Source organism: Sceloporus occidentalis, unplaced genomic scaffold, assembly GCF_023333645.1.
Source record: "Sceloporus occidentalis isolate IW3139 unplaced genomic scaffold, rSceOcc1.0.p SCAF_20, whole genome shotgun sequence".
Classification (NCBI taxonomy): Eukaryota; Metazoa; Chordata; class Lepidosauria; order Squamata; family Phrynosomatidae; genus Sceloporus; species Sceloporus occidentalis.
The window spans coordinates 13,951,753-13,966,105 of record NW_028317000.1 but is presented as its reverse complement, the minus strand read 5'-3'; the positions used below and the strand labels follow the sequence as shown (position 1 = coordinate 13,966,105).

General features: G+C 48.2%; 1 protein-coding gene across 2 annotated transcripts in view; it reads right to left on the bottom strand.

The window, feature by feature from the left end:
- Positions 1-386: 386 nt before the first annotated feature.
- Positions 387-14,353, bottom strand: part of SPTBN2 (spectrin beta, non-erythrocytic 2) — a 58,195-nt gene continuing 44,228 nt past the window's right edge. For both annotated transcript variants that reach the window (XM_089482868.1, XM_089482869.1), the window contains 14 exons: positions 13,613-13,885; positions 12,712-12,842; positions 11,791-11,995; positions 10,933-11,307; positions 10,042-10,286; positions 9,262-9,400; positions 8,763-8,847; positions 7,903-8,099; positions 7,238-7,380; positions 6,464-6,539; positions 5,453-5,691; positions 5,026-5,199; positions 4,010-4,052; positions 387-3,306 (listed from right to left, as the gene is read on the bottom strand). In XM_089482868.1, coding sequence (XP_089338994.1) covers positions 3,073-3,306; positions 4,010-4,052; positions 5,026-5,199; positions 5,453-5,691; positions 6,464-6,539; positions 7,238-7,380; positions 7,903-8,099; positions 8,763-8,847; positions 9,262-9,400; positions 10,042-10,286; positions 10,933-11,307; positions 11,791-11,995; positions 12,712-12,842; positions 13,613-13,885 — 2,559 coding nt within the window. In that variant the 3' untranslated portion in view covers positions 387-3,072. The remainder of the gene's footprint in view (positions 3,307-4,009; positions 4,053-5,025; positions 5,200-5,452; positions 5,692-6,463; positions 6,540-7,237; positions 7,381-7,902; positions 8,100-8,762; positions 8,848-9,261; positions 9,401-10,041; positions 10,287-10,932; positions 11,308-11,790; positions 11,996-12,711; positions 12,843-13,612; positions 13,886-14,353) is intronic.

Sequence of the window (14,353 nt, the reverse complement as noted above, 5' to 3'; positions counted from 1 at the left end):
CTATTAAAATGACTGCATAAAACAATGTAAAAGTAGGAGGGTGGACCATTGTGGCACCATTGGGACTGCAGCTCCCATCATTCCTCGTGAACATAGACATGTCCATATATTATAATATTAAGACAAAAAATGACTGCATAAAAACAGTTTCAAAGTACTATAGCCATGGCACTCCTGCTATTAGGACTGCGGCTCCCATCATCCCAGGGCTATATCTTTGAATCCTGTCCTATTTTTGGTTTGTCAAGCAGCCATTGTTGTTTCTTTTGGAGGGAGAGGAAATCAGTTTAAAGCAGGGGACGATGGCTTAACCAGTCTTTTAAGCCTCTGGGTTTGCGTTCAGGCGGATAGGAATGAAAACGACCCGGCTCCCTCTCTACAGATTCTCTTTATTTGTCCAAAGAAAGAAGGAGATCGGAGCAGACGCCACCGCAAACACAAAATGCTCTTCCGGATGTGTAGCATCCCCTGGCGAGCCCCAGGGATGCGCCCCTCCCAGGATAGCAATGTTTACCAAGAATGAGATGTGATAACCCCGCTGGCAAACCACGGGATTATGACTCGCCTTCTGGTTGACAATGCTTTATCCCTAATTGGATAAGCCCATGTTGATTCGGCTGAGACAGTGTACACATCCTGCTCCCTTTGCTAATTGGAATTCTCCTGAATACACATTGGTCCCTGATTTCACAAGTTGCCTTCTGATGTACTATGAGACAATGTAAACCTGATGTAACCCTGATGTGAATAAAAAGGGCTGGCCAAGACCTGGCCAGCTAAGTTTTGCACCCCCATTCCTGTCTCTGCGTCTCATTGCCGCGACACGGATGCTTCTCCAGAGGCAGAGCGCCTGAACCCAAGATGCAGCGGCGCCCGTCTTCCGCAGAAGTAGTAACTCCTTCCCAGCAACTTCTCCCAGTTCAAGTGGTTTCCGGGGTGCTGGTTTCGATGGGACACAGCTGGCCGGGTCTTTCCCACCGAAGGCGGCTTCTGCTTTATCCAGAGATGTAGAGAATATGGATTTAGAGGGCCCTATATAAAAACAGTCTCCCTCCGGATAAAGAAGTCACTGCCACCGATATGAAGATCAGTGGTAGTTTCCGCAGCAGGTCTTAGTAAGTCTTACTCACCGGGAAAAGGAGCCTCTCGTTTCAGAGAGAGTCTACATTAAGGTGCTGGAAATGTAACCAAATGTGAGAAAAGGTACTCTTTCCACCAAGTGATGCTTGAGCATCTTTTTCAACCTTCAGTCTCGCCTCACACAGCAAGTGCTGTATATACTCATGTATAAGTCCAAAAAGTGACCCCAAAAACCCAAAGGTGACTTATCCATGGGTCAATGTAAGTACTGTTTCTTAACTCTTATTTAAAAGGAGGAACCATCTCCTGTTGAAAAGCAAGAGTATAATACGTGAAGCATGGGCTCTCTCTACTCTCTCATCCATCCAGCCTTAAGAGTAAGCACAGAAAGTTACGTCTTTTGGGTTCTTTGACACCGTTTTGCTTTGCTTCGTCCTTTAGATCCTTTGCTATCTGCCCCTAAGTTTTGCCATAGGAGAGGGGGAAGTATAGGAAGGGGGTGGTTTTAGGTATAGAAGTTTGGGGGCACAGAATTGCTATAAGAACCCTCAGTTGGCCTGCCTTCGCCCCAAAGCTGTTTCAACATCTGTCTCTTTGTACCCCTTTCCGCGGATGATGCCAACCAAACAGCCACCCATTGCTTCAGATTTCCCCACAATCCGTCCTGGCAGAGCGTTTTGGGAATGTTGAAATGTGTCTTTCGAGACATAGCTGAGAAGGCTGGGGTGGGCCAAGGGGCAGAGGTTGCCCAAAAAGACACCAAGGAAAAAAGCTCAGCCTCGTCTCAATCCTTCAGTTTCTGCCTTTTGAACATGGAACCATCTGCCATCGGAAGAAGCATTGGAAAGGAGAAGGTAGGCTCAGGGCAAGAGCAGCTTTTAGGGAAGAGGCTCAGTACCTTTTCCCCCATCAACATCCATTCGATCCCCGTTCCCCGATTCACAACTATGCAAAGCAATGTCCCAAGCCATGGGCCCAACCAATGTAATAACGGGTGAGGAGAAGGCTTGACCACCTTGGCTACTGGTTTTAGAAAGTAGGTGGATCTCCAGAATTTCAAACCACTGACCATGGCAGATGACCATTGGATCATGGGGACATGTTTTTTTCACTTTGATTCGGAAAAGGTTGGGGGAAAGAGGGCTTGCAACCACTAGTAAGATGCCGCTCTACCCTTTTTTCTTCTCTACTTGGAGAAGCAGGTTCTGCTACCTACTCAGCCCAGGTTTGCCTTGGTCTATACTGACCTCAGGGAAAGACCTCAAGACATGATGGACCCCTGAAACAGGTCTTGTGCCTCTGGGCTGCTATTGTGCCTCACATGAGATCTGGGTACATCACTTGAAACCTGGGGTCGGTCTCAAGATGGGTCACCAAACTGACCGTCTCGAAGCACACCAGTGGCAGGGGAAACACCAAAGGGAATAGAAACTGGGAGCCCAGCGGTGAGAGGGGTGATAACTTAGGCAAAAGTCCTCAACCACGGAAGCTGAAACAACCCCTTCCATACCCAACATCTCTTGATCGTGCCATCGCCGCAGGATGAAAGCAAGCATCCCTGTGCCCATAAAGACAACGGTGCTGGAATGGGGCATCCCAGACGCACCCGCAACGTCCACTTTCCGTCCCGTCCCGTCCCACCCGGAAACAGCTGCTCTCCCCCAAACTCTTAGGAACACGTTTCGACAGAGGCAGTGTGGTTTGTGTTTCGTTTTTTCTTTTCTTTTAGGAGGGAGAGGATGAGAAGGCAGGAGGCTGGGCACTCCTTGCAAAGTTTGGAGATGCTTCATGCAATTGGCGGCATTACAAAGAGAAGACGGCGAAGAACCGGGACGTCCGCCAGGCGTGTGTCGCACCCCAGGCACCCCGCGCCCAACCTGCCTGAGACCCCTCGCCGTGCCCTGCCCCGGAGGTCCGAAGTCGGGTGTTTGTACAGATCCAGCCGCCCCCTCCCAGCCCGACCCTCTCTCTAGGTACGTGGCGACCTCCCCGCTATTTGTTCTTCTTAAAAAAGCTGAAGCGTTTCTCACGGTCCTTTTCCTTGGTCTCTTTGCTCCGCAGGGTGACAGTCCCTTCCGGGCCGCTGTTGGAAGTGACGGGAGGCATGCTCAGGGCCCGGGTCATTCCTTTGCTGATGAGCGGCGCTTGCTCTTCTGGAGGGCCGTGGGCTGGCGCTGCCCGGGCGGCCGTGGCATTGATGACTCGCATCCAGCTGCTCATCTCAGCCTGGAGTGGGGGACAAGAGGAGACAGAGTATGAACTGGCAACGCCTCTGAGTATGTGCAGAGTGTACCCTCCTCTAGGGGAGCTTCTGTGCCAATGGGGCAGAGACCCCTCTCTGGGCTTTAGCTGGAGCTATCCAGTCCTCAAAGTAAGCTGCAGAAATAATGCAGCTTGACACCACTTTAACTGCCATGGCGCCATGTTATGGGGTTGGCAGTTTTGTGGGATGTTTAGCCTTCTCTCCTGGTGCTACAACACACTACACATCCCAGGATCCCATAGGAAGGAGCCATAAAGCGGTGTCAAATTGCGTTAATTCTGCAGTCTGGGTCCTCCAGAGACATGAAAAAGAGGGAGAGAGCTGCTTCTCTGCATGGAGAAAGACCCACATTTCAATTTCTGGCCTCTCCAGAAAGGAGATGAGGAGACCCTAATCTGCAACCCTGGAGAACCAATAGCAATCCATGGTTCCTAATTTTGGTCATGTTTTGATATGCACAAGTCCCAAATGGTATGGGATTCAGCAACAAGATGGAGAACTGGGGATGCAGGGAATACGGAGTTAGAAGGCCCAATGTCTGGCTTGATATAAAACAGTTTTGTAGCAAGAGTGCAAGCTGGGAGATGTGGCAGGATTTGGGCATGAGGTGAAGCAGATGGCTGGAGGCTATAGGAATGGGATTAATGGAAATGGAGATGGACTCACCTCGTCCTTTGCCTGGAATAAGTATTCCTTTCCATCTGTTAACCTGCCACACAGAAAGAGAAGAAGATTGAACCCCAATGCCTGCTTTGATATCCTTTCCAAACGCCAACCCCTCCACTGCAGACCTTGGAAATGTTTTACATGCTGGTTATAGAAGAGGGAAAGAGATAAAAAGCCATAGTACTTTGTGGGTAGAATTCAGAGACATAGCCGTGTTAGTCTGGAATATCAGTATGCAAAGGGATCTCATAGCACCTTTGAGCAAAAGAGGTTGTAGCATAAGCTTTCACAGCATCTGGGAAAGTAGACCCCAAGTCTACAAAAGTGTCTGCTACGACATCCTTTGCTCAAAGATGCTACAAGATTCCTCTTCATAGAATTATGTGTATAACATGTACTTTTAGATGGCAAAATTATTCATCCTTCCCTTTGCGTGGTGCCACACAATTCTTCTTCCCTTCACAATTCAGTTGAGCACTGGTAATCCAAAGGTTCGTCTACACCAGCCTGAATACTCTGGGCTGCCCTGAATTCCCTGTGTTACCTCCGCACTCCCAAGCAATGGCGGGCAGCTGTCTACACAGCATCCTGCTATGCCACCCGCCATTGCCAATGCAAGTTGCTCCCTCCGAGATCGAAAACAAGGTGCCCGGTGTTCCTGACATGGCTGGACACCTTGCTGTGGCCACAAAGAAGTGACTTTCAAATGTGGTGCCAACACTGGGCAGCACAGTGGAAAGTATATGTAGACAGCTGCACTCCAGAGTGCTCCAGATTTTCTGGGACAATCTGGAGCAAAAGGTAGGTTTTTAAAAGCAGATTAAGGAAAGGATGGTTCATATGTGCTGCAGGACTGCCCTTCTCACATGTAGACAGTCTGAGTCACACGGACAAGGCAATGTGATAGTTGGGGGGAAATCACCGCAAATGGTCCATGCAGATATGCCCAGAGGGAACATTAACATTGGGAAGTATAGCCAAATGTTTCTAGGCCCCAAAGTAGCTTGCCAACCTACCCGAGCTTAAAGACGTGCTTCCGTTTCTTGTAGTCCAAAGCTACGCTGCACTGTGCCCCCTGCAAGCTGACGGGGGCTTCGCCGTGGTAGGGGATCCCGTTGCTGGCATTCTTGTTGTCTTTATAAAAGCCCAAGTTGCCTTTCCGTACAATGCAGTAGATGTTCTGCCAGGACCTGGCGAGGAAGCAAAAGGAGAAGAGTGAGCATTTCTCCAAGGACCCCTTCTTTTCCCTCTGGAGTGCATTTGCACACTTAAAGCCAGTGTGCACTACAACTCCCAGAATCTTTGACTTGGGAGCTGTCGTCCAAAAAAGTAACATTTCCAGGCTCAAGCTTTGACCATCCTTCCCATGCCATACCTAGCCCTTACTCATATACATGTGTATGTGTGCACACATGTATACAAACACACACATGGAGGCATCACCTGTTGGCTGCCTTTTTGCCGTGTGATTCCATTTCTTGTTTCCGATACAGCATCCCTTCCATCTGTTCTGTGGCTGAGGGATCCGGCGTTCGCGGAGGCAGCGTGGCCGACTGGGTGGGATCGGTGCCAAGGGTCGGCGTTTTTGAACGGGGCTTTGGCGAGGGAGTTGGGCTTGGCTCCTTGCCTTTGGACCCTGAGTCCAGCTGCGACCCGTTCACTGTAGCAGATGTCTCCGAAATCTGTGAAGAGTGGGACAGAGCAAGAAGAATGGGACAGAGTAAGTAGTACAGTCCTTTGGTACAAGGGAATCCAGACCAAAAAGCATTCCCAACAACGGCTGTTTGGCCTGAAGATCTTTAGCAATGGACAGCCCACCATCCTCTGTAGTCCAAATCTACAGGTAGTTCTCTGTATAGTATTCAGGATGCTGCTAAGGGGTTTCTAATTCCCAGGTGTTTAAAACAGAAACACCAAAACCATTCTACCCCTTCTTCCCCAGTTCAGGGAAACCAGAAGAGGACTTTTGCATGTATGGGTTATGTGCTCCATTCACTCCTGATGCTCCAAGCAAACTACTGGCCTCGGGATTCTCTCATTCTAAGGCTGGAATTATGTTGGTGATGTACAATGGATAGGTCTTCTTCTGAATGGTGTGCAAGGCAATACTTGCTAACCCCTTGTGCAACATCCAAAAACCCCACCCAAGGCAGTTGTCAAGCACTGTGTTCTGCTTAGGTTTGAACCTCCTGGCAGCTGCCAGAGAATGGGGAGGACAGACGTGTGGAGCTGCAGGTGAGAAATGTTGCATTGTGCATATTAAATTCAGGGTATTTGAGCGCATGCCTTTTGCCACTCTGTGGTTCCGCATTCCTGCCTCAAGCTTGCTAGTGGACTAGGTCTGGTCCTCCCAACCAACCAACCAGCGATGCCCTGGTAGCCAAACAATCCGCTCTGTGTGTCTTTTCCTTCCGTTTCATCACTCTCCATCCTTCCCCAATATCTGTTCCTCACCTGGGTGGTTTCAGAGTCATGGTCGATCCCATTCAGAGAGGGCAACTCCAGAGACAAACCTCGCTCTCCAGGGCTCCTGAGAGAGATAGGAGATGGTGAGACACTAGAACTCCTACCTGACGCCTAATTCAAGATAACCCTTCCTAAGCTGCAAATCATAGGATTTCATAGGATGTTGCCATAGTATAGGGCTCTAACTGGGTAGTATGGAAGGGCCCTAGGGCTTTCTATAGTTAGGAAATGGTCCTCTTTAGGGAAGGTAATTCCCAGCATCTCCTAAACAAATGGTTATACTGGCTTGGAAACTTGGGGAGGTGTTAAAAAAAGGGATAGGTTTTCCAAATGATGGCTTTGCCCAGGCTTTGCTGCCCCAGTTGCTGACAGTTTTGTGACTCTCCAAAAACATGATCGCTGCTGGATTCTTTCTCCAGTTTTAGGACTGTATGGCCAAAGTAACAACAATACGTTGATATTCAGTCAAAGCCACTCCTGCCCCAACCTTAAATACTACATTGCTGGAACAATTCTGGGCTTCAGAGAAAGCTACTATCCGGGTCGATTCCTATAATGATGTAATTTGAATGGTGAATGGTGTTCTTAGTGTTGCAACTGTAAGTACTGTATGAAGCATATGTTCGCCCTCCGCAAACCCTCCGCTCAACCTAATAATATTAATAATAATATAATTTATTTCTATACCGCTATTCCAAAGATCACAGCGGTGCTACTTTTGTGTCCATCTTCCCCCAAAGCAGGTGGCTCCCCAGTTCTCACCGGTTCACATCACTGGGAGCCTGCTGCCCTTCCAGTTGCAGAGCCTGAGGTGTCACGGTTGCAGGTTCTGGTGCGGATGGCGTCGGAGGCCTCCTTTTCCTCGCCTCTTCCTGCTCACGCCGGCGACGTTCATTCTCTTCCAGCTTGAGGGAAGAAAGAAAGAAGCACTTATGGAAGAGGCTGCCGAGGGAATCATAACATTAAAAACAGGGACTTGGAAAGCTATTTGCTTTCCCCCCATCACTCGTTTGCTCCATGCAGCGTCTGTGATGCAGGACACACAGGTTTGTGGGCCAAATGAAGCCCTTTTTTCTGGCCCTGGATGCTCCTGTTGTCCAGAGGACCGTGTACCTACACTGTAGAAACAATGCAGTTTGACACCACTTTAACTGCCACAACTCCATCCGACATAATCCTCGGATATGCAGTTTTGTGAGGCACCAGCACTCTTTGGCAGAGAAAGTTAACCTACAAGTGGAGATATAGCATTTAAAGTGGTGTCCAACTGCATTATTCCTACAGTGTAGATGCATCCTTGGAAGGCACCAAGAGTAGTGATTCTCCTCCAAATCAAGGGGCAAAGCCTCCTTTAGTGCAGAACTGAACCAAGAAGGTACACATTGCACACATCACACTTTCTCTTGTCATGTCCCTTGCCCACTCACCGTTGTGAGCTTCTCCAAGGCCATAAAGCGTTCCTCCCAGGCAGCAGCCGATTTCTGGAAGCCCTCGTGACGCTTGATGAGGTTCTCCACTTCATCCACGTTGCCGCCCAGTTCAGCCGAACGCACAATGGGCTCCTGGCTGGACAACCAGGCCTCTGCCATGCTTGCATCGCGCCCAAACATCAGCACCTCCATGACTGCAAAGGGGAAAATGGGAGAAAATAGAGGGAGGTAGTGAATGGGTCCAAGAATCTGAACACAAAGCTCCTAATTCTCTGCCAGCTATACTGGCTTCTTCCTGACCACAATTCAAAGCACTTGTCTCTCAATATTCAAAGCTTTGAATGGCTTGCAAGAGGGTTCTCTGAAGGACCATCTACAGTAATGGAATCCGGCTTGTAAGCTACGCTCTGTTCTGCAAGCCCTCCTTGAATGCCAACCTTTAAGTAATGTCTTAGGGATACTTTTTGGTGACCCAGATCTTTGAAATTTCCTTCTAACTGGCGTCATCGGTGTGATGCCTTTCCCCTTCAATTCTCTTTTTTAGGCAGACCTTGGAAGGACAGCTGTTAGGCTTTTAGTTTATTTGTAGTCTAAGCATCTTTTAATTCTTGTATTTAGTGGATGTTAACTATGTACTTCTTATCTGTTGTAAGCCACCTTGAATCCCAAACTGGGGGAAAAGCAGGATCATGTTAAGGCTTATCAACCCATATTTTTACCAGTTTGGGATTCAAGTAGCTTTGAACTGCTGGATACTCAACAGGTTCGAACACCTGCCCTAAAGATCTCCATGATACCGTTCTCTCATTCCCCCACATCCAAGTATCCTTCCCTCTTCTTCCTTGCTTCCATCTTACCTATTTGTAGCCAGTCCATTTTTTCCCGCCATTTGTTGTTGATCTCCTTCCGCCGGTCCTGGAGCTGGGTCAGTTTCTCTGCAATCTGGACGGGGAGAAAACACAGAAAGTTGGGAAACAAGAGGAACTCAGGTTGCAAATTCATATCCTGGAGTTATTGATTTCCTTTTTGCCAGACAATATATGCCACTTTCATGGCCGGCATCCATAGTTGTAGGTTTTTCAGGCTATGTTCTGGAAGAATTTATTCCTGGAGTTTCACCTGCATCTGTGGCTGGCATCTTCAGATGAGTCTTCTCTGAAGATGCAACCACAGATACATGTGAAACTCCAGGAATAAATTCTTCCAGAACATGGCCACATAGCCCCAAAAACCCATAAAAACCCTGAGTAAGACATGATGGGTGTTGTGGCCCAGCAACATCTGGAGGACTGCACCTTGCTAAGCCATAAGCAAGTCCTCTTCTGCAGATCCAAAACCAGCTGTATCACTTCTCACCTTGTCTGAAGCATAGTGTCCTTTGGCCAGCAGCTCATTGCCCATGGCAATGCAGTCATTGAAGCTGTCGCTCCGGGCCTCGACTTCAGCCTTGATGCCCTGGTGATTCTTGATGACCAAATCGGCGGCTGATACATCCCTGGGAGATTGGGGAAAGATATGTGTCTTCATGTGCTGTATGTCCTCATGTATAAGTCTAGAATTTTTTGTCAAAAAACCAACCCAAAAATCTGAGTCGACTTATCCATGGGTCAGTATAAATACTGTACTTTAACTCATATAAAACAATTCCATAGTGAAAGGCAAGAGTTTAATCTGCCCTGGAAGCACTGACCCCCTTCTACTCTTTTATCCATCCAGACTTTAGTGTGATCACAGTTTTGCCTGCGGGAATTTTGGAAGTTCTTTGGCACTGTTTTCTTTTGCTTCATTCTTCAGATCCTTTGTTACATGCTCCTAAGTTTCACCCTCAACTTATCATAACCCATAATTTTGGCCTCATGACCTTATACATCGTCGACTTATAATCTACATTTCTATCCTGCTTTTCTTCTTGTGAGGTATACAAGGTTCTCATCCTCCGCACTTTTATCCTCACAACGATATTGTGAAGTAGGCCAATTGAGAGAGAAGGTGACAGGTGACCAAGATGAGCCGGGGAATTTTGTGGCTCAGGGGTGTCTTTGGAACCTGGATTTCCAAAATCCCAGTCCCGCACTCTGTTGAATCTTGGCCTCAGATCTGGTCAGCCATCTACCATTGGTGCCCATGTCCCCTTACCTGGGCTTCTCCTGAGCGTCTATCTGGAGGTTGACGTCATCCATCCAAAGGAGGAGGTCGCGCACCATGCGGAAGAAACGGAACTTGTCAACGGTGTCCATGAGGAGGTGTCGGCGGCCGCTGCTACTGCTGAGTAGGTCGGACCATGCCTCGCTCACGGATTGCTCATGCCTCCGGATATCGTCCGCCTTCTCTCCAGCATAGGCTTTCTGCAGCCGGGCAGCATCATCCTGCACCTGCTTCACCTGTTGAGACAAAGAAGCCATGAGCCTTGTCACCAATTATAATCTATAGTAACCTATTAGGAGTCCTAGTCCCTTCCTTCCAATACTCAGGGTGTCCACTTCAATAAGAGTGCAGACCGCAGCTCCAGAAATTTCTGGTAATAGGTATGTATGTGATAACAGGGATAATAGATACTCATTTATTTTTAAAGAAATTATGTTTTTAGAGGTCATTTATGTGTTGTCCCAATCCCACAACTATAACAAATGTACTTGTATTTATTTTATAATAGCCCATGAAGAAGGCCATTCGATGACAAGGCTGAAACGCATTGGGTTTTTTAAGATATTAAAGTTTTTGGACCATCGCACTGCGCATGGGGACTTTTATTCTTCTACTGTGAATATGTGCTTTCCAGGTTTTTGTTCTGATTTGTACTTTGGGAATTTGCTGGGGCACATGCCTTTGTACCAAAATGTGTTCCTTCCAACAAGGAGTGGGTAAAGCTGACGTTTGGGGAACTATGCTCTTTTGTGGACTTGTTTTGCAAATTTTAAGTCATTTCCCTGGTGTCTGTAGAGAAATCTACCTTTATTTCCAATGGTTCAACAGAATTTGGAGAGTGCTCTAAGTGTTTCTCCCACCCATAAACCCCAAGCAGCCTACCTGGGCGCTCAGGGCCTGGATGTCATGTTCGTAAGCGCTGTGCATCCGTTGCATGGCCTCAGCCGTGTTCAGGTCCCGTCCCACTTCGTCGGGAAGCTGCTTCTGCTTGTTCTGGACTTGGCTGAGAGTCTCACGGGCGTCATGGTAGAAGCGATGCAACTCATAGGAGGCGGCCAGCATTTGACTCCTGGTGTCAATGAGTTCCAGGAGGTCTGCCCAGGCCTCATTCAGGCTGTCTTTCCACTCAGCGATGGTGGCGTTCTCAGAGTGGCCTGCGGAGATCATGTCGTCCGCTAGCTGGTTGACACTGTCTACCCGCTCCTGGCCAATGGTGCTTGTGTCACGCGAAAACTCCCTGAATTTGTCCCGGAGCATCTGCACATCAAAATCACAATGACCATCACCATCGTCATAGAGTCACAAAGTTGGAAGGGGCCCAGGAGACCAAGTCCAGGTGCCCGCTTAGGGCAACCCTAAGTTTTTGTTTTGTTTTGAGATAATTTGTTCAGAGAGGGTCTTCCACTGCCTTTCTCTGAGGCTGAGAGAATATGACTGGCCCATATGGTTTCCATGGCCAGGCAAGAATTCAAACACTGGTCTCTTAGTGTACTGGTCCAACACTCATGCCACTGCACCCAGATGGCAGTTTATGAACAAATATTTTAAAAGCAGAGTGCAGTTAAAATAATTATTAGCGGATACGTTTAAAAACAATTCAACAACCATTGCATTACAAAAAAACCACAAGGTTGAAGCAATATAAAAGACATAGGGTTTTTTGTGGGTTTTTGGGGCTACGTGGCCGTGTTCTAGAAGACATTTCGCCAGCATCTATGGCCCCGAGAGCGTCAGACTCACCGTGACATGTTCATAGTCCTGCCCAAGTTCGTGAGAGGCAGCCACCACCTCCCTTTCGGAGATCCACTGCTCCAGGTCATCCACCTCCCGCTTTAGTTGGCAGAGCCGGAGCTGCTCCTGTAACTTGGCACGGCGCTCCTCGGCCAAGTCCTTCAGGCTGGCGTAGAGCTTGTCCACTTGGCCCTGCCGGAGGTTGATCCGCTCGCTGTCCAGAAAGGGGAAAGAAGAGATAAGGAGGGAGGAGATGAGAAGTCAGCTATGGATGCCAAGGAAGATTCTGCACTGTGAGTTTCAAGCTAGCAGAAATGGTCTACTAAATGTGGGTCAGCTCTTCTCCTATTCTTGTGTTGCATGGCATCCCAGACTCCCTGCCTAGCAAGTTGCCTACTCTTTCTAACAGCCTAGGGCCACTGCCACACTGCAAAATGAATGCAGTTTAACACTGATTGAATTGCCATGGCTCCATCCTATAGAACCCTGGGATTTGCAGTTTGTGGTGGCACCAGCGCTCTCTGATAGAGAAGGCTAAGTATCTCGTCAAATGACAAATCCTAGAATTCTGTTGCATTGAGCCCTGGCACTCAAAGTGGTGTCAAACTGCATTAATTCTGCCATGTAGATTCTGCCTAGGACAGGTATGGGGAATCTCAGGCTCTGGGAATGGACTTGGGTCTCCTGGGGAATCTTCAAATGACCCCACTGAGTTATTTTCATGTCCTTGGTGCTCTTAAAAGTCTAGGTTTCTGAACTCAGGCAGATTAGATGTATTGGAGTGGTGACCATCCTACCTATCCAAGCTGGTGTTGAGTTGGGTAAGCCACTGAGGTCTTCAGCTTAACAGGGCTGGCACTGCGAGGCCTGGGTGGCTGTTACAATTCACCCTGAATCTTCAAAGCAATGTGGGATTCAGGGTTTCCTTACCTCTCGGGGTGCCCATTGTTTACCATGTCACGGCTCTGGAGGGAAAGCTGATGGATGGTCTGTGCATAGTCCTCCAGGGCCTGTTCCATCACCAGATGCTTCTTCACCATGGCTTGGGCAATGAGTTCATCCTAGAGAAGGAAAAGAACTTCTGTTTTAGTTGAGACAGTAATAGCAGTGGAAGCACAACAAGGACCAAGGGCCCAAGAACATGGCTTTAAATGGTGACCCAGTTCTAAACCTCAGAACTTGTGATACAACATGAATATTCAGGTCCTGAAATAGATATAAATGAGTTGGTCCAGGCATGTGTGGACTGCTTTCTTCCCTGACTGCAAACAACATAAATCTGAAGAGGTGAAGTGGGGCTTTCACACCAAAGCAGAGCTGAAGGTTAATTATGTTTATTGTTTATTATTATTATTATTATTATTATTATTATTATTTATTGTTTGTTGTTATTGTTGTTGTTATGAACTCTGCCTAAGTTTTCTTGTTTTCTTCTTCCATCCTTTTGTGTTGCTTCATGTTTTAGGCTCTAAAATTGAATGCCAATGTAGTGTAGTGCTTTGAGAGTGGCACTATAACTCTGGAGACCAGGATTCAATTCCCCGCTCAGCCTTGGAAAGCCACTGGGTGACTTGGACGAATCACACACTCTCAGCCCCAGAAAACCACATGACATGTTTTGCCTTAGGGTTGCCATAAGTCTGAAAGGACTTGAGGGCACATAACAACACAACAACGCCGGAGGGCACAACTAACTAAATGCTATGAATTAAAATACAGAGTGATGCTGTCACATCAGCTCTTGTACATCTGAGAGAGCACCAAAAGCTTCTTTAGAAATGCACAGCCCAGGTGTGTTCATTGCCCGTGCCCCCATCCTTCTCACACGCACCTTAGCCTTCTCCTCTGATATCATGTGAAGCTCCTGTTCCCCCATCCAGGCCTCGGCCTCCGCGGCATCAAAGTAGAACTGCTGGGCCATCTGAGCTTGCTCCAGCCGCCCGTGCCGCTGCTCCACTTGGTTCTGCAGCTCTTGCCACATCTCCTGCAATGCCTCCACATGGCCCTGGAGCTCTGCCTCCAGGCCACTGATCGCCAGCCCCTGCCACCTTGCTAGGATGTCGTTGATGCGCGGCTGATGGCCCTGGATCTCCTTCTGGAGGGTCTGAGATATAAGGATAAAGAGTAAGGAATGAGAAATTCTCCTTAGCACACAAGTCATGCATGGGTGCGGAAGTAGGGACTATGGGATACACATCCTGCAAACCCCACATGTGTGTGACCCAAAGCTTTTGGGCAATTGCCCAAAGATAACACCCCCCCCCCCGGGTGCATTTTAATTTGTTCTTCCACAGGTGATTTTCAAACCATTCAAAGTGCACCCAGTTGCATCCTCCATCCCTTTGGAGAGCTTTGCAACAGGGAAGGGTCTGGGCAACTCTGGAGACAGGATACTCAGGGCTGCCCTGCACTAGTGCAGATAGGACTTGTGTGAATCCTGGGTAAGTCACACACTCTCAGCCTCAGAGGAAGGCAAAGGCACATCCTCTCTGAATGAATCATGCCAAGAAAACACCGTGATAAGTTCACCATAAGGCAAAAATGTCTTGAAGGCACACAGCAACAACACACT